General features: G+C 34.5%; 3 protein-coding genes and 1 non-coding gene across 4 annotated transcripts in view; 2 read left to right on the plus strand and 2 right to left on the minus strand.

Annotated features, from left to right (window-relative positions):
• Window positions 1-25,344, plus strand: part of LOC133333528 (organic cation transporter protein) — a 102,991-nt gene that overhangs the window by 46,163 nt on the left and 31,484 nt on the right. The gene's annotated exons all lie outside the window — the stretch shown is intronic.
• Trnas-uga (transfer RNA serine (anticodon UGA)) lies at window positions 548-629 on the minus strand. The gene has a single exon. It is a non-coding gene; the product is annotated as a tRNA-Ser (tRNA).
• Window positions 1,883-2,956, plus strand: LOC133333477 (guanine nucleotide-binding protein subunit beta-like protein 1). Its single transcript, XM_061541796.1, has 2 exons — window positions 1,883-2,543; window positions 2,607-2,956. Exons 1-2 carry the CDS (start codon window positions 1,883-1,885, stop codon window positions 2,924-2,926), a joined length of 981 nt encoding a protein of 326 aa, XP_061397780.1. The 3' UTR covers window positions 2,927-2,956.
• LOC133333504 (sine oculis-binding protein homolog) lies at window positions 4,131-25,008 on the minus strand. Its single transcript, XM_061541821.1, has 6 exons — window positions 24,868-25,008; window positions 9,112-9,467; window positions 8,955-9,025; window positions 6,155-7,729; window positions 5,711-6,070; window positions 4,131-4,138 (listed from the first exon to the last, which is right to left on the minus strand). The coding sequence occupies exons 1-6, from the start codon at window positions 25,006-25,008 to the stop codon at window positions 4,131-4,133; spliced, it is 2,511 nt and encodes an 836-aa protein (XP_061397805.1).

The following is a 25,344-nucleotide window of genomic DNA, read 5'->3' on the forward strand; positions in this document are numbered from 1 at the left end:
ACAAGAAATATGTAGGATCAATTCTCATCATTAAATTTGTTGCAAAGAAATTCGGTATAAGGTAATTTTGTAGACAAAAGAAATCTCTAGGTTCAACCCCCATCAGAAAAAAGAACCCGAACAAATTTAGTATAAAACCGTTGAATTATTTAAAGTCAATTTCGAAGACTTTTCGAAAATTGACAAAATTCTAACACAATTCCTCACTTTTGGATGTGGTGCAGGAGAAGAAAATTTTCTACATCAAATTTTACTACTGGTTACTGAACACAAGAAATCTCTAGGTTCAATCCCCATCATTAAATTTCCAACAAACAAATTGATATAAAAACCATAGAATTAATTTTAAGGTAATTTCTTAGACTTTCCAAAATTGGCCGAAATTTTTGCACAAAACGTCATGTTATCGATGTGGTGGCAAATAAGATTATTTTCTATATCAAAGAACCATCAAGGAAATTTCCAGGTTCAGCCCCATCATTTTGTATCTCAATAATTGTACTACAAAAAAAAATAAAATATTTTTATGAGCAAAAAAAAAACAATTCGCTGCGGACAGGATTCGAACCTGTGCGGGTAGAACCCAATGGATTTCAAGTCCATCTCCTTAACCACTCGGACACCGCAGCTGTATGATTACCGGTGTTTTTGTCCGCATATCTACACAGCTAGCCCAGATCGCTTTGAACGCCGTTAAAACAACTAAACGGTTACTCGATGTGTTATCGAAAAATCGATGGGGTTTTACACTTATCGGGATTGGGATTCGTGTTGAGAGTTTTTCTTTCTCATTGGTAAATTGTGAATTGAGTTGGAAAACATTACCACAGGTTGGAATAAAAAAGTACGAAAAGGTACCTAAATTCTACTTCAAATGATAATAAATCATAACTATCGAGAAATATTGGCCAATATTTATATCAGTTATTTGCATAAATAATATATGTTATAATTTATGCGTAAATGTTTTCACGAATAATAAAAAAATCTAATTTTTGTTTTGGCACGATTATGGCAATTCGTACCTCTTGTGAACAAAAAGTACGCTTGTTATAAAATTAAAAAAAGCGCAACTCTAATTACTCTCTCAAGAGAGAAACTCTCAACACTAATCCCGATCCCGATAAATGTAAAACCCCGCTAAATTAGTCTATGCTCATAACCGCTAGTATGCGTTTGTTATGCGTCACTCCCTTATTCGTAAACACCATCTTTATTTTGATTTTGGTCTTTATCAGCCATTTTCTTCCTCCATTCCTCTATTCGTAACATGTGGAAAATTACTCTGCTACGCCCCCTACATATTTTTCCAACAAACAACGTTTTTATGGCCATTTGAACACATTTTATAGCAAAAACGAAGAAGAGCATTTTAACCCACTTGTAGAAATTAAAAATTTAATTTGTTGCATTTTTTGTGTCACCTAGTCACATCTCTGTCTAGTCACAATCTCTGAACCACCCTGTTCTTTGCCCAGTCACATTGTTTTGACTTAAAGCAACCCTGTTATCTTCGGGAATGAACAGTTGATATTGTTGTTGAGCAAGCCCTAATCGCTTCATTTGTTTTGATTCCCCTATTCGGTCCGATTTTCGACCCAAGAGACACTAATACTAACTAATCATTGTTTGTTTTGATTCTGACTTTTATCACATACGTTTTAAAGCTATTTCGTCCAATTCCGTAACGCCGTTAAAACTTTAAGAAGCGGCATTGTACTTTGCATCGTTCAAGTATTCAATAACCAGTCCTGGTGAATGAACACATGTCTCCACCACTTGATGGAGACACATATGACATTTCCCCACATCTTAAAAAAAGTCGCATTTTAACCCACTTGCTCTTTGAAAACAAAAAACAAAAAAAATCAAATTCAAAATCATGGCTGTTCTTCCACCTGATCCTGTATTTACCCTAAGATGTGCTGAAATGGGCCCTGTCAATTCCCTGTGCTTTCATCGCAACGAACGTCTTCTGGCCGGCACCACCAAAGGTAAAATTTTCCTCTGGGATCTTTCCACCAATCGTTCCAGTTTACATTTTGAGGTGGGACATCAGGAACCCATCACTGCCCTACACCACACCGATGATGAACTGCTGATATCTCAGGAAAAAGGTGGCCGCATCACACTGTGGCAAATGACCAATACCGGTTATAAACGTCAGCTGGTTTTGCCGGCCAATTATATGGGCTATTGTCGTTCCGTTCTATTTAATAATGCCCACAATCAAGAGGACCCATTACTGTTCTATCCCTGTGATGAGAATACAATTGGTGTTTTGCATACCACGGATCCGGAGAATTCGGTGCAAATGTTAGTTCCTGCCGAACAGCTACCCCAGCAAAAATTGGGTACATTGAATTGTTTGAAACCCTTCGAACATGCGTCGCAAATATTTTGTCTGGCCGGTTATGAGAGTGGTTATTTTCTGACATGGGATCTTAGTTCGGGTATGGTTGTGGATGTGGCACAAATCGAGCCAGATCCAATGGCTGTGGATTATAATCCAGCAACAAATAGAGGGGTGATTGGAGGGCCAGGTAGGTTTCTCATTCATAAATTAAAGTTAATTTTTTTCTAATCTTTATTTATTTTTTTTTTAGGTGACAAAATAACCACCTTCTCCTATCAAAGACAAACAATGCGGTTTCAACGTTCCTCAGATATAGCCCTAAAAAATCCCGGCATAAATTGCATCAAAATTCGACAAGATCAAAAGGTGTTCTGTGCCGGTGGTTGGGATGGTCGGGTGCGTATATTCTCATGGAAGAGTCTACGGCCATTGGCAGTGTTGACAGAACATAAATCAGGTGCCATCATGGATATTGCCTATTCCACCGGGCCGGTGGCCATGTGGAAGGCTCCCATTATGGCTGTGGCCGGTATGGATAGTCAAATTTCTTTATGGAATTTATACAATTGAATTGAATGATCGATGACCTTATAGTGTCATATACATATATATTTATACATAGTACGTTAAAAAATCGTAGTCATCTCTTATGTCTAATTTTTACCTCATTTTTAATTATTTTTTATTATTATTATATACATACAAAAAAAAAACAACTAAATTATAGAATATATATTTTTTGTTTTGATGTGCACAACTCCATTAAAAGCATAACATACTAATGCACAAGTAATTCAAATGAAAATTTATATATACTCTATATGTGTTTTTCTAATTAAGATCCTAAGGATTTATATATTATATATATTTATAAGAATAATGCAAATATTTGTATATTTTTTATTAAGAAGATGAAGAAAATAATAAAAAAAACTTTCCATGTTTTTTCTTAAGTCTATTTGGTTTGTATTTCTTTTTTGTCCAATTTGTGGCGAATTTTCCCCTAGTAACACATTTTATGGATTTCATACCAAAGAAGAACATATTCTTTATCGAATTTTACTATAGTTTACCAAACACAAGAAATCTCTAGGGTCAATCCCCATCATAAAATTTACTGCAAACCAATTTGGTATAAAACCATAGAATTAATTAAACGTAATTTCGTAGACTTTTCGGAATTGGCCGAAATTTTCCACAAAACGTCATGTTATCGATGTGGTGCCAAAGAAAAGCTTTATCTACACCAAATTTTATTATCGGTTACAAAACACAAGAAATCTCTAGGATCAATCCCCATTATTAAATTTACTGCAAACAAATTTGGTATACAAACCATAAAATTAATTAAAAATTTTAATTTGAAATTTAATTTAATTTACTGCAAACAAATTTGGTATAAAAACCATAGAATTAATTAAAAGTGATTTCGTAGACTTTTCGAATTTGGCCGAAATTTTCCATAAAAATCATTTTATCGTGATTTTTCAAGCAAATACAAATAAAAACCTATATAGAATGGTTTCCTATTATTTAACGAAATTTATTTATTTTTTTTTTAATTTTTGTTTATATTTATTATTTTTCAATTACTACAGAATAAAATCAACTAACGAATCGAAATATAATAATTTACATTCTTTTGTTTTTAAAAATTCTAAGGAGTTAGTATCAAAAAATATATTTAAAAAAATAGAAAAATAAATAGAAAACTATAACTAAGAGAAAACTATCATAAATAATACTATATTTAAAAATAATCATGGTGTTGAGCTTAAACAACTAGAACAAATACATAAAAATAATAAAAATAAAAAAAAAACATAAAAATTGCACACTTTAATATTTAAATTATACAATGAGAAATAAGTACATATTTTATACTTGCATATATATATACACACACACAAAAAAATATATGTATATATATATATATTACATTTCAAATACAAATCGAATAACAAAAAAATGGGAACATTGCTTTAGCACAGGGACCTTAAATCTAGGTCAATTACAATTTTGCCGATTTGTCACAGATTACCTCATATTAGAGAAATGGTATCAAAGTAGAATATATTCTACATCAAATTTCACTATAGGTCCCGGAACAAAAGAATTTTCTAGGATCAATCCTCATCATTAAATTTGCTGCAAACAAATTTGGTATAAAACCCTTAGTATTCATAACATTTAATTTCATAGACTTTTCAAATTTGGCCGAGATTTCTCAGAAAACGCCATTTTATTGATGTGGTATCAGGGAAGAACTTTTTCTATATAAAATTTTACTATAGGTCACTGAACACAAGTATTCTCTAGGATCAATCCCGATCATGAAATTTTTTGCCAACAAATTTGGTATAACGTCCATAAAATTAATTATAAATAATTTCGTACACTTTTCGAAATTGGTCAAATTCTACCACAATACTCCATTTAAGGGATGTGGTATCAAGGAAGAAAATATTCTACATCCAATTTCACTATAGTTCACTGAACACAAGTATTCTCTAGAATCAATACCGATCATGAAATTTGTTGCAAACAAATGGGATGTGGTATCAAGAAAGAAAATGTTTTATATCAAATTTTACTATAGGTCACTGAACAAACGGAATCTGTATATATGATATATATGTGCATAAAATTGCAATTTGAATTTGTCTTTGAGACAATTTGAGGTTATTTTCTTAGTTTTTCAAAATCATTGAAATCTGTTTGAATTTAGAAGGATGATATTAATGGGAAATATATTCTTCTCGGAATTTCACTATGGGTCACTGAACAAACCGAAGCTGTATATATAATATATATGTGTATAAAATTGCAATTTTTATTTGCTTTCTTCATTATAGGGGGGTTACAAACAAATATATATTATTCGATTTGTTATAGAATGACGTATATATATATATATATACATATGTTTTTTAAAAAGTGTATGCATATATGAGAGTATATAAGGTATACAAAATATTTACGTATATATTTTAATAAGTCGCCATATATAAATTATGTAAAACAATAGCAATCATCTTTTGTTTACAATTTTGTTTTGTTTTTTGTTTGTTTTACTTTTCTTTAAAAAATTTAACACAAATTTAATTTTTCTTTAAAAAAATTTAACACAAATTTAATTTTTAATTACAAATTTTAAAATAAAAACGCTTTACATATACATATACTTGTTTAATTTTTATAATGTTTGTTGCTATTGGTAATACTTTTTTTCAAGCACTTAGTGCTTTGTTTTATGGGAGCGGGGTGGATCTGAGTAATTTATAATTTATTCTCTTTTTTTGGGGGTTTCTTCAAAAAGTGGTCCAATTATTTATTTACTATTTTGACTCCTGCTGTTGTTGTTATTATTTGTGGTTTCCATATCTGTCGTCGTCGTTCGTATATTCTTCGCTTCTTGATTGTCTTTTCCATTATCCTCCTCCGCATCATCATCCTCGTCATTATTTTCGACATTTGTTTCTTTTGTCGTTGTGGCTGTGATTTTTTGAAAATCACAGTCTATGATGCGTTTCCGCTTGCGCAAAGGCCTTGAGCATTCAGATTCTTTGGTTTGTTGTATTAGCAGGGTACGTTTCGATTGCAATCGGGTTATTTTCAATTTCGGTAATCGTTGCGGGTTGTTTTCCACATTTTGTAGCGGATCCTCCGATTCATTCAAATTCCTCGGACTATTGGGATTTTCTGTGGCAATTCCTTGCTCTTCCTGGTGGTGGTGTTGGTGATTGGACTTGGAGTTAATTACACAGTGTAATATTGAGGTATCACCGCCGTCATCACCATTGGTGGGAGAATTTGTTGTGGTATTGTTGGCTGAGGTTTCAGGTTCTTCTTGTCGTTCTCCTTCTTCTCTCACGTCGTCCATGTCTTCCTGGGGATTTTTGGCAGTTTTATCCGTTATCATGGGGCTTGTGTAATCCGTCGTTTCCTTGGTCTTGGTAAAATCTAAGGGTTCATCACTTGCCGAACAGCAGCTATCCGATGGCGTTGCCGTTGTTGTGGCTTCCTTTTTAATACCATTTCGTTCTTCATCGAACTTTTGCCGTTCATCGGCTGTTAAATAGGCCTTATAAAAATCCACCACTGGCAGGGGCACTGGTATGGGTATGGGCAAGGGTATAATTACCGGATATGGCACCATTACGGTAACGGGTGGTGGGGTGCCGACCAAAGCATTAAATGCCGACAAATCTGGCGGGGCGGCTAAACTGGGTGCGGCTGCTGTTGGTGGCATACCCATGAAGTTGCCCAAAAATCTAGGCCATGGTGCTGCGGGATTTCCCATAAATGGTAGTGGTGGCGGTGGTGGATGGGGTCGTGGTGTAAATGTGCCACCCATGGCAGGGGGCGGAGGTGGTCCACCATGTTGTGTTGGAGGTGTTGCAAAAAATGCCGCCGGTATGGTGGTTCGTCCGCCATTTGTGGCAGCAGCAGGTGGTGGTAAATTATGTGGTGTCGTTGGTTGGGAACTGGCGGGACTTTCCAACATCGGTGATAAGGGTGGTACATTCATGTGCAGGTCTTGTACACAGGAGGCGGCGAACTGGGTCAAGGAGGGTGTCTGGGATAGATTGTTGCGATTCGGCTCCGGTAAGGGGTTTAACAATGATTTTGGTTTTAGCAGCGGATTAGCAGTAGCAGAGTTACCCCCTTTTGGTTCCTGGCGACCTTCAGTGGAGGTGCAGGATTTCAGAGGTCTTTTCTTGCGATTGTGTTTGGGTGATTGTCGGTGCTGGGTTATGATCCCCGGGCTTTTGGACATTAATTTCGATACTGGGGCCACGGAGATTAGGGGTTTGTAGTTCGCAGCAATCGAAGGAGCCGCAGAGGGCGTGTTTGTACTTCCATTCTTTCCTGCCGTTGGACTCACTGGACTATTTGCTCTTAGCACCGATGCTCTTTCCATTAAATTCCTCACCCCACACCCCCCACTTGTTGGCGGTATTGGCGATGTCGACACCGTTGAGGCTGGTGATGCCGAACGACTTCGACAATTTTTCAACCATAAATCGGGTGTTATGAGATTGGCACCATTACTGGCCGCCTCCATGCCCTGTTCCTTCAGATGTGGATTCATATCGAGATGAGCCTGCGTCTCTTTGCAGAATATTTGCATTTTATATTGATTGAGGCATTTGTCGGAACAAAATTGCAGTTGCGTAGCACCATCATGAAAATCGACATAGCTGACAGCGTGACGGATGTGTTTGCACCAATCACAGGTTTTGGCTTTTTTGAAAGAGGCTCGGCGGCTTTGTGTAAAACATGACTCGGAGCAATAGCGTGGACCATCGGAGGTTGTCAGGAATTCGGGAGCGTTTTCTGGTACGGGACGTCGACACCAGCAGCAGTTATCTAAAAAAAAAGAAATTTTGAATTAAAAAATTTCATTTTGAAAATTTCTATGCAAAAAAAATGGAATTTTTAAAAAAAAATCGAATTAAAAAAATTGATTTTAAAAAATTGAGTTTTTAAAAAATTTCGAATTAAAAATTATATTTTCAGTTATATGGGGACTTCCCCGAAACATGGACCGATTTTGATCATTTTTGGTAGGGAGATTTTCTACCCCGAAATTAAAAAAAAATGACTTTTCAATTTTTTTCATAAAATCGAAGTTGCAGCTATTTTTTTCTGCCCTCTTTGAGTGGAAAACTATCATGGAAAAGGGTTGGACTCAGGCTATTGAAAACAATGCCCAAAGAACATGTGTGCGTGCATGTGTTTCCATCAAAACTCTAATGAGTGTTATTTGAGATGTTATGAAAGCAAAACCTAACATGAACTTCTTTGTCGGTTTACAAAATACTACCACATACATATGTATGTAAATACGATTCGTATTAGGATCTGCAGCATCTGGCCACAAGCTGTTGGATTTATGTGTAACATTCTTAATCTGTTCTAGGTAAGTATTATTCACACAATTAGAGGATGATATTGAGATTTGTTGTTGTTGCAGGGAATCATTGCTATTTTTTTGGAATGTATTTTCCATGTAAATATATACATATATGTATGAGTTGTAATGTTTAATTGTGAAACTAAAAACTTTTCCTAAGGGCATTATTTTCTAGGAAAAAAAATAGTTTCACTTCGATTGGAAAACATAACCTTCAAAATAGCAATAATGGAGGCATGAACTGGCATTGAACATTTTTTGCAATTAATTTGTTTAACCACTATAAACCTGTAGTGCCAAAATATAACCACTTCGGTTTGGAAAATGTAGCTGCAGGACCATCAAAATACCTATGATGAGCCGGAACTATACATGATGGCTATAATTAAAGATGGTCCGATATCGATAATTTCTGGTAGGAAGTTTTGGCACCCAATGAGAACTCCAAATATTGAATTATAGCTAATTCGGTTAGAAAAATGTACCAAAAATATTCGAAATATCGAAAATCGGAGGGTACTAAAACGCGGACCGATGTGGATAATTTTTGGTAAGAAGATTTAACACCTAATAAGAACTCCAAATATTAGAAGCGATTCGGCTGGAAAACTTGTCTAAAATCCTGAAAATAATGAAAATGAAGGGGTTCGGTTACTTACCCGAAAATACAAAACTTACCCGATTTTTCATCAAACGTATTTGTGGCTGGCAGTATTCCCGTGGAATGGGGACTTTTTGAGTCATCATCTAATTTGTGGTTGGAAGATTTTTTAACCCCTGAGAACCCCAAATATCGAATTTTCAGCAAATTTTGTTGAAAATTGTGGTGGAAGTTCGCGAACTGCGGGTATCATGATCCGAAGCGGTGCTGTCATTGCCACGATAATTCGGGCGAGAGCAAGTGGTGGTGGTGGTGTTGTTGTTGCTGGTGGAGGTTGATGTACCGCTTGAACGTAAGTGATCATTTTGTTGCTGTTGTTGCTGCTGCTGATGCATTTGCATTAAAGCCGTCGCCCGTTGACTGCGACTGCGCCGCCTCTCCATTTGTTGTTGTTGATGCTGCTGCTGTTGGGCATTGATTAGACCGGCCGTCTGCAGGAGTTTCGAAGTTTTCGCCGAGATATCCAAGCGATCGACGCTGTCGAAACCATACCAACCCAGTAATTCATTCATTGTGTTTTCAGCAAATTCCTGGGAAGGAGAGGGAGAGAAATATGAATTTCGGATTTGAATTCAGAACAATTTTTTGACTTAAAACAATTGTGAAAGTTTTTGAAATTGCTTGGTCAGAAATTCCTGGTCATCGAATACATCTGTCGTTGCTGTTGTTGTTGTGACCATGAAGCAGAAGAAGAAGTGGTAATGGGTATTAAATTCGTAAAAAATGAAATTTGATTTTGTTGTTGTGGTTAAATTTGTTTTTGAATGGAGTCGGAGCGGAGCGTGTGTCATCAACAACAAATTTTAATCATAAACTTTAATCCATATGGACCCCAATACGCAATGCAAGGTATCATCTCATTTTACCCCCATCCTCATCATTCTTTCGTGTTTCGATTTTGAAAAACAAAAACAAAAAAGAATTCCGAGTGTCACATGGCAAATGAAGACCGGTGTGAATTTACAAACAAACACACACACTCTCTCGCACACACATACACACACGAAATGCAAACAAGCTGGCTTGCCAACATTGTATTCTCCACGACAATCACTCACACACACTGACTGAGTGTGGGGTACCGAATTTCAACACATGCTTGAGGGCCGCGAATGGTATCCATAACCCCAAACGACATCACACAAGGATCGAATGCCCAGCCAAAATCGATCCGTTCCGATCTGAATAAAGAAAGCCGGCTGAATGAATACATTTAAAGAAAAGAAAAATAGGGGAGCAGTTCTGGAAGTGCTACAATGTTACCCTCGACAGTTTTTGCCATGCCATGGAATGTCTGTTTTGTTGTTTGGTCTGATGATGACTTGTTTTCCAGTTTGCTGTGCACATACCAACCATCGTCATATCCACACTCAAGCAGACATGAAATCGTTATTTTGTTAAAGGTATCAAATGACATTTAAAGATTCTGTTTTTACACTTTACCAATGTGAGGCGGAAGAGGAGAAGAGGTGGGGAAGTTTGTCATATCAATGCCAAATGTTGACAAAGTACAGTGAGACAAAAAAAGAAAAGAAAAAATGGTAAATTCAAAAAAAAAAAAAATACATGAAAGACAAACAAATTTTTCATGAAATTATTCTTTCATGGAATTTTAATTTCATGCACTTTTTTGTTTCATTATATTTTTATTTAATGAAATTTTTATTTCATGAAATTTTTGTTTCATGAAATTTTTATTTCATGAACTTTTTTAATCATTTTTTATAATTTTCCTCTTAAAAATTTCATGAAATAGAAATATCATGAAACAAAAAAAAATCATGAACCAAACATTTCATTAAACAAATATTTCATGAAACAAAAATTTCATGAAATATAAATTTCATATATTTTACTAAAAATCGGTGGTTATTTTTATATGGGGCTATACTAAAAAGTGGACCAATATTGATTATTTTTGGTAGAAAGATTTACCACCAAAAGAGATCCCAAAATATCAATCAAAATATCAATTAAGAGCCTATTTGTTTTTCTACAGACATTATTATTTTATTAAAGGTTATTTTTTATAACATTTTGAAATTTTATAATTTTTTTATATTATTAAATATAAAATAAAATTTATTAAATATAAAATAAATTTATTTATTATAAAATTTAATTTATCATTTGTGACATTTCCCCATTGAAAAAATATATTCACAGAATATCTTCTAAAAACAAAACTAAATTTTTTATTTTAAAATAAACTACCTTTCATTTGTAATCGAAACCGAAATTAATTAATTAAAATTTATGTGTGTGAACACACACAAACAATTTTACCACAATATTAGGTTTGTTTGTTATAAAAATATTAGGTCGTATTTATAATATTTTATTTATTTCAATTTTTATTTATTTTTTGTTTAATTAATTTCCGATATATGTATTTATTTATTATTTTTAAATATCATTTTTTTAATCTTTAATTTATATATTATTATTTTTTTTTAATTTTCTCCTTTCATTGAAGTTATTTATTTAGTTATGTTATTTAGTTATTTTCAATTTTATATATAGATACAGCCTATTTTCCATAACATCAAAAAATGATGCATTGCTTGGTATTATAAATAATATATGAGATTAAGGCTATATCTCGCTCACCTTTTATACAACAACAGCATTTTCCTTTAATTTATAATACCAACAACACACACATAATATCATATAAAAACTAGCTGTACAAGATATATGTATGTGTGTATGATGTTTTTCTGCTTATTTTCCAAAGAGATTTACGACTTGAAGTATGAAATTTAATATTTGGTTGAGCTTAAATTAAACAGCAAAAACAACAACAATAACAGCAACAACAAAAAGAAACAAAAAATAATACTTCATTTACACAAATTTATGATGGAAGGCTTACGGTAAGCACTTACCACACACACACTCTTATATGTGTGTGGTGAGTGCTGTTAGAGAGAGAGAGGAGAGAGAAAGAGATGGCATGAAATAGTATCAATATCACAACATTAACATCTGACGGCTAGAGATGATATGATAAAGCAACAATGTTTATGAGAGAGAAAGACAGAGTTGGCAATTAGAGAGAGAGAGAGAGTGGACAACCATTACGGTGCAGTGATAAAGGGAAATGGTTAAGATGGAGCGAGAGTATGTGTGTTTGTTTGCAATATCATGTTTAGGTTAATGATGAAAGCATGATTGGAAGTATGTTGCTGTTGTTGGTAAACAACAAAAACGGTACTCTTGTTAAGAGGCAAGTCTGTGCGTGTGTGTGAGGGGAAACGGTGTTTTCGGTTAAGCATGATCTAACACAGTGTTGGGCAAAATTAAATTGAGAGCAAGTGTGTGCGAGCGTAACTGTGAATTCACCATTAAAAACGACTGACGTAAAGAGAAAGAAAGAGAAAATGTGTTTACCCATCGACCCTCAGTTACGGTAGCGTATATGGGTAAGCATGCCTGATCTAACAGTTAAAGACAAACGGTTGTTCAATATGCATTTATTGCAAATTAAAACAAAAGGAAATGGAGGAGAAATGTATTCTCTCTCTCTCTCTAATTATATGAAGAAAGTGGAAATATGACAATTGTAGTGGCATAAATACGGATATTAATGAAGAGATTTGTTTTTTCAAAGGGTAATAATAATTTAAAAACAAACAAGAAGGGGAAAAAATAGTTATCATTACATAAAGACGAAAAAATGTGAGAAATAAAGGGACTTAAATTTATAAATGAAAGAGATTTGCTATTTTTAACACAAAAGCGTAAATTATGAAGCATTTGTTTATTTCGCAACCATAATTAAATATAGAAAATGAAATAAAAAATAAAAACATCATAGAAAAAATAATTTATTTACATAGTATTTAATTTCAATATGAATTTAATTAATAATCAAAACAACAACAAAAATTCTGATCGACACCTGATGCTCTAAATAACAATTTGTGTTCAGGTGTTCGTTTCTTAGGGTGGCAGGGCATAAATATTATTCCTTTAAGATAAATGCAGGCAGGCAGTCGGCCAGGCAAAGTAACATACTGTGGCAATGGTAGTCGGTCACCCAAGAACTGCAACAAATTGAACACACATGTCTATACATGACTATACACATTTGTATATTTGTTCAAGTATTGCAGCACAAAAATATATTTTTTTGTATATTCAATACCCACCACCCAGGAGGCTATGAAGAAGAAGAAGTGGTGATTTGATCGGTGTTAAATTTAGTGTTGGTGTTGTGTTGCTCACTTTGTTGCGGTGTTCTTTTTTCGGTTGGTTGGGGGGAATGAGAATTTTTCTCTGTCATTTGTATTTTGTAGTTTCCTTATGGTTTATATATTGTGCAGTGCCAATAAGTTTTTTTTGAAACATACGAAGAAGAACAACAAAAATACATATACTGTGAATTTCCTTTTGGTTTTAAATAATCGTGTCGTACATATCATATTTCCAACATATGCATTCCATTAATTCGGTTTGCAAGCAAGATGTTGTTTTTGGCGGGATTGTAGATTTACGATTTGCAACAATGTGGACAGGATTTAGTCAACAGTAATGAAAGATTTCATATGGAAACCTTAATTCAGCCGGGCTGTATTGAAAATTTCATATGGAAACCTGAATCCAGCCAGGCTTAATTGAAGATTTCCTATGGAAACCTTAATTCAGCCGGGCTTAATTGAAGATTTTCTATGGAAACCTCAATTCAGACAGGCTGAATTGCAGATTTCCTATGGAAAGTTTAATTTAGCCCGGCTGAATTGAAGATTTCCTATGGAAACCTTAATTCAGCCGGGCTTAATTGAAGATTTCCTATGGAAACCTCAATTCAGACAGGCTGAATTGCAGATTTCCTTTGGAAATCTTAATTCAGCCGGGCTGAATTGCAGATTTCCTATGGAAACCTTAATTCAACCGGTCTGAATTGAAGATTTCTTATATAAATACATATTTAATCAAGCTGAATTAAAGATTTCCATTGGGAACCCTAATTCAGCTGGGCTGAATTGAAGATTTCTTAATAAAAATTGTATTTATCTCGGCTAAATTAAATATTTCCTTAACAAATCCTAATTCAGCCGGGCTAAATTGAAAATTTCTGATGGAATATTACATTTATTGAGACTTAACTGTCTCGAAAACCATTCGATGAGACATTCGTACAATATATATATATATATTTTTTTTTTTTTTTTGCAAAATCATCCTCCTGTCATTTTATTTCCTTGCATTCATAAAAAGAATTCTTCTCTTGTATTGTGATCATTGTTGTTGTTGTTTTTTCTTTGTTGCATTCCTTAACTCTTGGTGTGTTATGTGTAATTGTGCTCGATTGTAATTGTTGTTGTTGTTGCCGTAGTTCATTTTGTTCAATTCATTATAATAAGAATTTGATACACTTTGAGTAATATGAGATTTCGTAAAAATGTATTTTTTTTTAATTTTTCTTCTGTATGCTTGATTGTACAAAAAATATATATGTGTGTGTGTGTGTCACTCACTCAGTGTTGCAGCAATGTGTATGAGAAAATTATTATGGAAAAATCAAAGTGACTTTTTGTTGTTGGTCGTTCGATTGGTTGGACGCCACTTGGACGTCAACAACAACGAAAAAAAAAATTCGCTTTTAATGTGTCATTTGTAATTTAAGCAGAGTTGATGGACATGTAGACAGACACACATATACATACATATAAATATCCATTAAAAAATGGAAAACCAATGATTCTTTTCCCCAAATTTTATTTATTCCTTTGATTCATTGCATTTCTTATTGGAAAATATTATTTAAACATGAATGCAATTTAACTATGATTGCGCCTCTCCCTCTCTCTCTCTGTTTTTTTTTTCCTATTTCCTATTTAAGTTATTGGCCCGACCTCCCGATTATCGAGTATAATAGCGCCACCACAGATTATGTAGACTTTGTCTACGAGCCTTCAAAATACATTCAATTTTAACATATAATGAAATTAAACATGACTTTATAGGTTATGCAATTTAACTGCCATTTTGATTTTTAAGCCCGTGGGCGTATAATGCTTTTTTTAAACTTTTTAGATCACGTCCTTCTTGTGAGCCGTCCGAAGACGAACTGCCTCTCTCTCTCTGATCTCAGAGAGAGTGAGGCACCATCACAGTTAAATTTGTCATGTTTATGTGAGATTTCCCAATAAGAACTAACTGTTAGTTGTTGTTTTCTTATTCATTCATACTACCTTAATGGGAAATGTGACAGAGAGAGAGTCGAAGCAGTTAGCTTTCGTCAATGTGATACTCTTAGTTCTGAGATAGACGACTCTTTGTATTTGTATCAAATAACAGTTATTCAATAAGGCAAAGGGAAAATAATGTAATGACATGTATTAATTAAAATAAAATTAATATTAAAATAAAAAATATATACAATATATTTATATGTATGTGTGTTGCATTTACATATGACGAGTTAATCCACAAAAGAAGAAGGAGAAATACAAAAATGAAAACAAAAAAATACCGTTTTAAGTGGGCGGTATATTCACCTTTTGATGTTTGTAAACAAAACACTAAATGGTGCCAAGAAAAAAAAACGCACACACCAACACGTACACACATATATGAGTACTGCATAAACACGCAAAACTATATTTTCTTTGCAATGATATTTATACTTTTTATTATAAAGTGATGACTATATGGTCAATTTACAAAAAAAAAAAAACAAAAAAAAAAAAAAACTCAACCAAAGAGCCATGCGTTCATTAAAACATATTTAATTCAAAAAAATATATACGAAACAATTAAATATTTCATAATAATATAAAAATATATATTTGCATGTTTTTGTATATATTATTCCGACACCAGTCATTGTGCATTTTGAACCAAACAAAAAAAATAAGAAGAAATGCATAACAGAATTTAACCTCGACTATGAAAAATTGTTTTCAAATTAAAATGTTTTCGTCTTTCAAATTTAGCAAATGACTTAATTCGCACAATTTGTGAGAACATTTTTTACAACAATTAAGTGAGAAAAAATTTGGTTTTCTAAAGAAGACAATGGGGCGTATGAATAATAGAAATAAGAAACAAACAGCACCAAGGGGTGCGTATACTTATCCATAAATATTTCTAAAAAGTATACGCCTCAATTTATTGAGATATACTGGCTGAATAAGGTTCCATAGGAAATCTTCAATTCAGCTCGGCTGTTTCCATGGGAAATCTTTAATTCATCTCGGCTGAATTAAGGTTTCCATAGGAAATCTTCAATTCAGCTTGGCTGATTTAAGGTTTCCATAGGAAATCTTCAATTCAGCTTGGCTGATTTAAGGTTTCCATAGGAAATCTTCAATTCAGCTTGGCTGATTTAAGGTTTCCATAGGAAATCTTCAATTCAGCTCGGCTGAATTAAGGTTTCCAAAGGAAATCTTCAGTTCAGCCTGGCTGAATTAAGGTTTCCATAGGAAATCTTCGGTTCAGGAAATCTTCAATTCAGCCTGGCTGAATTTCCGTAGGAAATCTTCAATTCAACCTGGCTTAATTAAGTTTTCCGTAGGAAGGTTAAGGTTTCCATAGGAAATCTTCAATTCAGCCTGGCTGACTTAAGGTTTCCATTAGAAATCATCAATTCAGCCAGGCTGAATTAAGGTTTCCATAGGAAATCTTCAATTGAACCTGGCTGAATTAAGGTTTCCATAGGAAATCTTCAACTCAGACTCGATGAAATAAGGTTTCTATAGGACATCTTCAATTCAGCCTGGCTGAATTAAGGTTTTCCCAGGAAATCTTCAATTCAGCCTGGCTGAATTAAGGTTTATATAGGAAATCTTCAATTTAGCCTGGCTGAATAAGTTTTCCGATGGGAATTTTTCAAGTTTTCCATGGAAAATATTCAATTCAGCCTGGTTGAATTAGGCTTTCCATAGAAAATCTTCAATTCAGCCAGCCTGAATTAGGTTTTTAGTGTAAATTTTACAATTAAGCCCAGCTGAATTGGAGTTCTCATCAGAAATTTTCTTTGCAGTATTTTCTTTTCAGCCTGCCTAAAATTAAATTCTAATTGATTAATAAAATAGTTTAGCTTCTGTTTCTAATAGGAAAACTTAAGTTAGCATTGCATTTAATAGAATTCACCCTGAACCTAATATGCGAACAACAGAAGTGTAACCAAATCTTTTCTAATACCAGCAGCAACCACCAAACACCCATCATTGTTGCGACTTGGCAGGCTGACTGGCTGGTTGCCTGCATGCCGGCTGGCGGGCATGACCTGCTATCTATGTTACCACCTAGGTTGGTTGGTTGGCTGTTTGGTTGCAGGCACAGCACATCTCCTTTCTGCCATCATCCTCAGCTCGTGTAGATTTTCCAGCCAAAAACGTAATACTGTTGGCAAAGAATGGCTCTCAAAAATCTATTGAGCTAGTCTCCGTGTGTGTGGGTGTGTGTGTGTGTTCGGGGGGTGATACTGGTATTGTTGTTTCCAACACACTTCTATGCGCGCAATTTGTTGTAAACTTCATGGCAACAACACCGAACACCAACATTGTGTTTGACTGCCTGTCCGCCAGCCCGGCCCACCCGTCCGCCGACATAGAACTGTAATCGAATATCGATAGCTTAGGATTGAATATCGTCCTTCTTTTCATTTCTTATATGACGTTAGTTCTTAATGTTGATGTTGGTTTTTCTCACCCGCTCGTTCTCTCTCTCACTCTCCCCACCCGTGAGTGTTAGAATGTTTTGGTTCGTGTGTCTGTTGTTTCGAGAGATATTTTTGTGCAATTTAATATTTTACAGAATACTCTTTCCAGCAACAACGACAACCACACATTTTGCCAAGTGTAAACGAACGGTTAGATGTACCGGCGGCTTGCCCTGTGTGTATTCTTCTTCTTCTTCTCAGGTCTGTGATATAATAATGAACTAAAATTTACGTTATGAGCTCACGCGTTCATGTATGTTTGTGTGTGTGCGTGTGTGTTTTAGTATTGGTGTGTGAAAATTGATATTAAATATCTGTCCTTTTTGTTTTTGTTGTATTAGTACTTCGTCTTCTGCTTCTTCTTCTTCTTATTTTCAATACTAAACTTTGCATAGCTTTTCTCAACGCTATACAATTTCTCAAAAGGTATTATCTTCGTTACATCACATGAACGGCACTTACATACTTATGGATATGTGTGTGTGCGTTCCGTGTGTGTTGGTTAACATTTTTGAATGGTCAATGTCATTAAGGGTTACAAATTTCTTAACAAAGATAATGACATGAATGATATCATATTTAGCTTGCAACTGAATGCATCCGAATACCATCGAAAGATCAAAAGTTCAACACAAATTTGGAAGCACACACACAGACACAAAGAAACGGGTGAAGAAATAAAATGCAAGAGGAAAATCCCAAATACGAGGATAAATTGATAATTCCACCTAGTTTTCTATAAGAAATCTTTAATTCAGCCTAGCTGAATTAAGGATTCTATAGGAAATCTTCAGGTTTCCAATAAGAAATCTTCAAGTTAACCGGGCTGAATTACGTTTCCAATTAGAAATCTTTAATTCAGCCAGGCTGAATTAGTTTTGGAATAAGAAATCCTCAATGCAGGCTGGCTGAATTAAGTTTCCAATAAGAAATCCTCAATTCAGCTTGGTTAAATTAGGTTTCCAAGAGGAAATCTTCAATTCAGTCCGGCTGAATTAAGGAAATCTTCAATTCAGCCCAGCTGAATTCGGTTTCCAATAAGAAATTCTCAATTCAGACTGGCTGTACTAGGTTTCCAATAGGAAATCTTCAATTCAGCCTGTCTGAATTAAGGTTTCCAGGGGAAATCTTCAATTCAATTTGGCTGAATTAAGGTTTCCTATGAGAAATCCTTAATACAGCCTGGCTGAATTAAGGTTTCTATAGGAAATCTTTAATTCAGCAAGTCTGAATTAAAGATTTCCTTTAGAAAATCTTTAAATCAGCAAGTCTGAATTAAGTTTTTTTACCAAATGTATAATTTAGCTTAGCAGAATTAAGTTTTTCAAACGAAATCTTTAATTCAGCTTGGCTGAATTAGGTTTCCTATTGGAAGGCTACAATTCAGCATGGCTGAATTAAGTTTTTCATACGTAATTTCCAATTCAACATGGCTGAATTAAGTTTCCTGAAGGAAATCTTAAATTTAGATTGTCTGAATTTGGTTTTCTAGGGGAAATCTTCAATTTAGCCCAGCTGAATTAGGTTTCTTGAAGGAAATCTTCATTTCAACCCAGTTGAATTAGGTTTCCTGAAACAAATCTTCAATTCAACCCAGCTGAATTGGATTCCCAATATGAAATTTTTAATTTATCCTAGCTGAATTAGGGTTTCCAATACTAAATCTCTTATTCAGCTTTGAATTTTTTAATTTCCACATTTGGTTTCATTGAAATTCTAACACAACAACAAAAACATGAATTATTCAATATCAAATAGAAATAGAAACCCTAGTGGCAAATTCCGACTCGTATTGCATAGAAGTTTCCTGGAACCAACTGCCAATAAATGTGCTGTAATATGAGTTTTTATTTTATGAAAAATAGATTTTATTCGTTTCGTTTTCGCATTCATTCAGCAGGTGAGGATGTGTGAGTGTGTGTAAAATGATGCTTCATAACAAATTTCAAAATAATCCAAACCACCGAGGTATTTTCAAAAATTTGCAAATGCAGAGCAATTAGGATCAAATTATTAATCGGAAATATTACAAATATTGTGATGGCGGCAATAACTACCATCCATGCCTCCCTACCTTCCGACCGACCATGCCACTTGAACTGCCCCCGGAATGATAAAGCGACAAATATTTCGACCACCAAAACTCTGATTGCGACAAATGAGTAAAAATTAATTTTGTGCCAAACGACGCAGAGAGGCAGCCATGGTATTTTGTATTGCGTTTTTCTGCTCGCTGTTGGCTGTTGTTGCTGTTATTGTAGTTTTGTATTTTTATCGAATGAAATTTGATCGCTTTAAGGTAATCGAATACCACCACGAAATGGAAAATAATAAAAACTGGAAACGGCAATACAACATTCAATGTAAACGCCAACAGAAATCGCACACAAACGACAGGCAGACAGCCAGTCGGACAGGCAGTCAGCCAGCCAGCTGGGAAGCCGGGCAGCCAATCCAAGTAGAAATATCAAGAATATCCAACAACAACAACAAGGTATTCATTGGGTATTTTATAATGAATGACATACTCCCAAATAAGAAGAATATCAGATATCCGATCAGATATTCTCGGTGATACCCACTGACAGACACACACAGTGACACTTCGACGCAGACACACACACTCACACAAAACGCCAAATCCAGGGACTAAATGACGAATGTAAATGTTGTTGTCTGTTTGTGCAAACGACAGACGAGCAGCTTGCTGAGACCGTCGCGTAGACTTGACCGGAGTATTAATTCGCATTTCAGGTTTTATTTTTTATTATTTCGGAAATTTATGGGAGTTAAAGAGGAGTTTATTCCGTTTCAAAAGACTTCTCAGTTAACAAAAAAAAAAATGGTTACCCATTTCTTGTTGTTGCTACTCTACTCATTATCAGGACAATAAAAAACAAAACAACAAATGGTGAATGGGGATATTGATATGGTGCAACGGTAGGGAAGAAGACTTCATTCAGCAGGGCTGAATTGATGATTTCCTACAGAAACCTAAATTCAGCCAGGCTGAATTTAAGTTTTCCTATTGAAACCTTAATTCAACCAGGCTGAATTGGAGATTTCCAATAGAAACCTTAATTCAGCCAGGCTGAATTGAAGATATCCAATAGAAACCTTAATTCAGCCAGGCTGAATTGAAGTTTTCCTATGGAAATCTTAATTTAGCCAGGCTGAATTGAAGTTTTCCTATGGAAACCTTAATTCAGCCAGGCTGAATTGAAGTTTTCCTATGGAAACCTTAATTCAGCCAGGCTGAATTGAAGTTTTCCTATGGAAACCTTAATTCAGCCAGGCTGAATTGAAGTTTTCCTATGGAAACCTTAATTCAGCCAGGCTGAATTGAAGTTTTCCTATGGAAACCTTAATTCAGCCAGGCTGAATTGAAGTTTTCCTATGGAAACCTTAATTCAGCCAGGCTGAATTGAAGTTTTCCTATGGAAACCTTAATTCAGCCAGGCTGAATTGAAGTTTTCCTATGGAAACCTTAATTCAGCCAGGCTGAATTGAAGTTTTCCTATGGAAACCTTAATTCAGCCAGGCTGAATTGAAGTTTTCCTATGGAAACCTTAATTCAGCCAGGCTGAATTGAAGTTTTCCTATGGAAACCTTAATTCAGCCAGGCTGAATTGAAGTTTTCCTATGGAAACCTTAATTCAGCCAGGCTGAATTGAAGTTTTCCTATGGAAACCTTAATTCAGCCAGGCTGAATTGAAGTTTTCCTATGGAAACCTTAATTCAGCCAGGCTGAATTGAAGTTTTCCTATGGAAACCTTAATTCAGCCAGGCTGAATTGAAGTTTTCCTATGGAAACCTTAATTCAGCTGAGCTGAATTGAAGAATTTCTATGGAAACCTTAATTCAGTCCGGTTGAATTGAAGATTTCTTTCAGAAACATTAATTCAGCTGGGTTGAATTAAAGATTACATATGGGAAACCTAATTCAGCTAAGCTGAATTGAAGAATTTTTATGGAAAAAGACATATTTAGCCAGTCTAAATTATAAATTTCTTATGAATAAGTTAATTCAGCTAAGCTGAATTGCAGATTTCAAAGAGGAAACCTCATTCAGCAATGGTTTTATTGTAGTCTTTTTAAAGAAAATCCAATTCAGCTGATTTAAATTGTTGATTTCACATTGAATAGCTAATTTAGCTAAGCTGAATTGTTGGTTTCTTTTGATAAATGTTTTATAACCTAGCCATAAATTATCGCTCCTTTGAGAGCTTCTTTCATTTTTTTTTTTTTTGGTAATTTTATATCAATTTTGAATTAAGTAAACCTCCTCTAAAGAGATTTCACTCCTGATAGTCAAAAAGGAATGGCTTTGCTTTTCACTTCCTTGAAACAAATGTTGTAAAAAAATACTAAACATGATACAGCAAGATCTCAAAGTCATTATGGCTATTATTATTACCTTCATTGGTTGCTTGGATGAGTGACTGAATCTGAATGGCTGCTTTCATTCATTCGTTCGTTCTCTCAGTCTCAGTTGTGCCAATGATTAGTAGTGGTGTTATTGTTGTTTGTTGGCCACTACAACTACCCACCACTACAGCGGCAGTTACTCTGTCGGCAAAGACAAGACAAGATTCAACTACTTTGTCATGTAAAAGGATATTATTTAAGTAATTCTATGCCAACTTCATTGCAAAGCAGCAACAACAACAAGAAACCGACCATCATAATAAGGACAATGAGTGATGCTGATATTTGTTGTTGTTGCTATTGTTGTGTTGAGATGATGATAAGATGCTGAGATGACGACAATGTTATTTTATACCTTAATAAGATGAAGAAGAAGAAATATATCATTGATAATGCAGCAGCAGCAGCGACAGCAATGGCTGGCTCCGCTCTCATTTTACCTCTTTTGTCTCTGTCACTTGTTTCTCTGTTATTAGAATACTGTTATCGTTCTCGCATTCTCTGGTGTGGGGGAGGGATGGGTTGTGTGTGTGTGTGTTTTGATGTAATTACATAGCAGTAAACATGAATCAAATTGCACATGGCAAAGATAACTCTCGCTCTCTCTTTCCTTCTTGCTCTTATCACTTGCTCTTTAGAGCAGAGAAATTCCTTTACTAGTAAAGGAGGTTTTTTACTTGTTTATTTATTTATTTTTTTTCATTTTATAGAATATCTCATATGAATATTCTTTACAACATTCTACTATTTTGCATCATACACCCCATAAATACACACATATGTACATACATATATTAACTTTGAAATAAAGTCTAAATTTACAATCGGATATCAAATAACATTCATTTGAGTAATTGTAGTACATTGTAATATGGCACGAATGGTAGGCAGGTCGGCCGGCAGACGATGAAGGAGGAGGAGGAGGATTAACAAACGTATCACTGACTGGATGGCTTGGTTCTGGTGTCGATGTTATATGGCAGGCAGTGGAGAGGAGCTTTACTACACACGTTTCTATTGCCAAAGGCGTCATTAGATTGTGAAAACCCGAAGAAGGCATCAAGTATGCTCATAGACACACACACACATTTGTTACTATGACTCTTTGTCATATTAAAATAGTTTGAAATTACAGAAATTAGATATTTTCATAAATATCAATCAAATACAATGCAATATTATACTTGAGACAATGTTATTTATATAATAATAAGCAAACGATAGATAAATGTAATAATTATGACTTGAAATCCGAAGACAATGAAAAAAATATTGATTTCCCAATTCAGCTGGTCGGAATTGTAAAATTATTATTATAACTCCAATTCAGCTAAGCAAAATTTTAGATTTCCTATAAAAACCCTAATTCAGCTGGTCGAAATTTTAGAATTCCCACAGAAACCCCAATTCAGCTGATCAGAATTGTAGATTCTTTATAGAAACCCCAATTCAGCTAATCGAAATTTTAGAATTCCCACAGAAAACCCAATTCAGTTGGTCGGAATTGTAACATTATTATTAAAACCTCAATTCAGCTAAGCGGAATTATAGATTTCCGACCGAAAACCCAATTCAGCTGGTCGGCATTGTAAAATTATTATAAATAACACCAATTCAGTTGACATAACATTTTCATAATCCACATCAAAACTAATTCAGCAAGACTGCATTTAAGATATCCTATGGAAACCCAAATTTAGATAAGCGGAATTGTAGATTTCCTACAGAAAAGGCAATTCAACTGGCCGAAATTATAGAATACCTTTAAAAACTCCAAGATATCTTGAACTCAGCTGTGCTGAATTAAGGAAACCTTAATTCAGCCAGGATGAGTTGAAGATTTCCTATAGAAACCTTAATTCAGCCGGGCTGAATTGAAGTTTTCCTATGAAAACCTTAATTCAGCCAGGCTGAATTGAAGTTTTCCTATGTAAGCCTTAATTCAGCCAGGCTGAATTGAAGTTTTTTATGGAAATCTTAATTTCCATACCTTAATTAAGCCAGGCTGAATTGATGTTTTCCTATGTAAGCCTTAATTCAGCCAGGCTGAATTGAAGTTTTTTATGGAAATCTTAATTTCCATACCTTAATTAAGCCAGGCTGAATTGATGTTTTCCTATACAAGCCTTAATTCAGCCAGGCTGAAATGAAATTTTTTTTAGGAAATCTTAATTCATCCAAGCTGAATTAAAATTGTCCTATGGAAACCTTAAGTCAGCCGGGCGTAATTGAAGTTTTCCTATGGAAACCTTAATTCAGCCGGGATGAATTGAAGATTTCCTATAGAAACCTTAATTCAGCAAGGCTGAATTGAAGATTTCATATAGAAACCCTTATTCAGCCAGGCTGAATTGAAGATTTCCTATAGAAACCTTAATTCAGCCAGGCTGAATTGAAGATTTCCGATAGCAACCTTAACTCAGCCTGGCTGAATTGAAGATTTCCTATAGAAACCTTAATTCAGCCAGGCTGAATTGAAGATTTCATATAGAAACCCTTATTCAGCAAGGCTGAATTGAAGATTTCCTATAGAAACCTTAATTCAGCCAGGCTGAATTGAAGATTCCCTATAGAAACCTTAATTCTGCCAGGCTGAATTGAAGATTCCCTATAGAAACCTTAATTCAGGCTGAATTGAAGATTTCCTGTGGAAACCTTACGGTACCTTCAGAAAACCTAATTCAGCTAAGCTGAATTGAGAATTGCCCTTAAAAGAAATGTAACTCAGCTAAGCTGAATTGAAGATGTCTTATAGGAAACTCAATTATAGATTTTCCATCGATAATACAATTCAGCTAAGTTATAAATATCAAAAATTATATGCTTACCTTAATTTCATCACTGGGTAACTCCTTTTTAATTTTTACTACGGTTGGTGTGGCATTACCCTGAGTCCCCCCACTATTATTTATGGGACTCGTTGGTGAATTATTGGCACTTGCATTCAATGAAGATGTCTTTGTTGACATTTTGGTTCACTAATTTTGAACGATATTGAACGGTACTGTGCCGCGATGTTTTATTGCAGGATATTATTATATTTTTTGGTCGCACGAGAATCTAAAATTTCACTTTTATTTGAGAATTTGTTGCCCACCACAACTGAAATATATTAAAAAATTAAAATAAGGCACACACTCGGACACACACACATGAGCATTTTCTCTGAAATAGAAGAGGAACAGCCGAAGAATTTTAGTTTGTTGTTTTATTTATTTATTTTTTTTTTTTTGCTTGTAACACGATTTTATTTTTATAAACAAAGCCAGCCAAGACGGGGTGGAGAGATCAATCACAAGAGTCAC

Source organism: Musca vetustissima, unplaced genomic scaffold, assembly GCF_032173495.1.
Source record: "Musca vetustissima isolate MV318-11 ecotype Yass unplaced genomic scaffold, APGP_CSIRO_Mvet_v1 utg20336, whole genome shotgun sequence".
Lineage (NCBI taxonomy): Eukaryota > Metazoa > Arthropoda > Insecta > Diptera > Muscidae > Musca > Musca vetustissima.

Coding starts and splice junctions, on each gene's coding strand:
- LOC133333477 (XM_061541796.1), top strand. CDS start 1,883: ATGGCTGTTCTTCCACCTGATCCTGTATTTACCCTAAGATGTGCTGAA. Junction 2,544..2,606: donor AGGGGTGATTGGAGGGCCAG/GTAGGTTTCTCA, acceptor TTTTTTTTTTAG/GTGACAAAATAACCACCTTC.
- LOC133333504 (XM_061541821.1), bottom strand. CDS start 25,008: ATGTCAACAAAGACATCTTCATTGAATGCAAGTGCCAATAATTCACCA. Junction 9,468..24,867: donor TACCCAGTGATGAAATTAAG/GTAAGCATATAA, acceptor TCTCCTTCCCAG/GAATTTGCTGAAAACACAAT. Junction 7,730..8,954: donor TACGTTTGATGAAAAATCGG/GTAAGTTTTGTA, acceptor CTTTTTTTTTAG/ATAACTGCTGCTGGTGTCGA.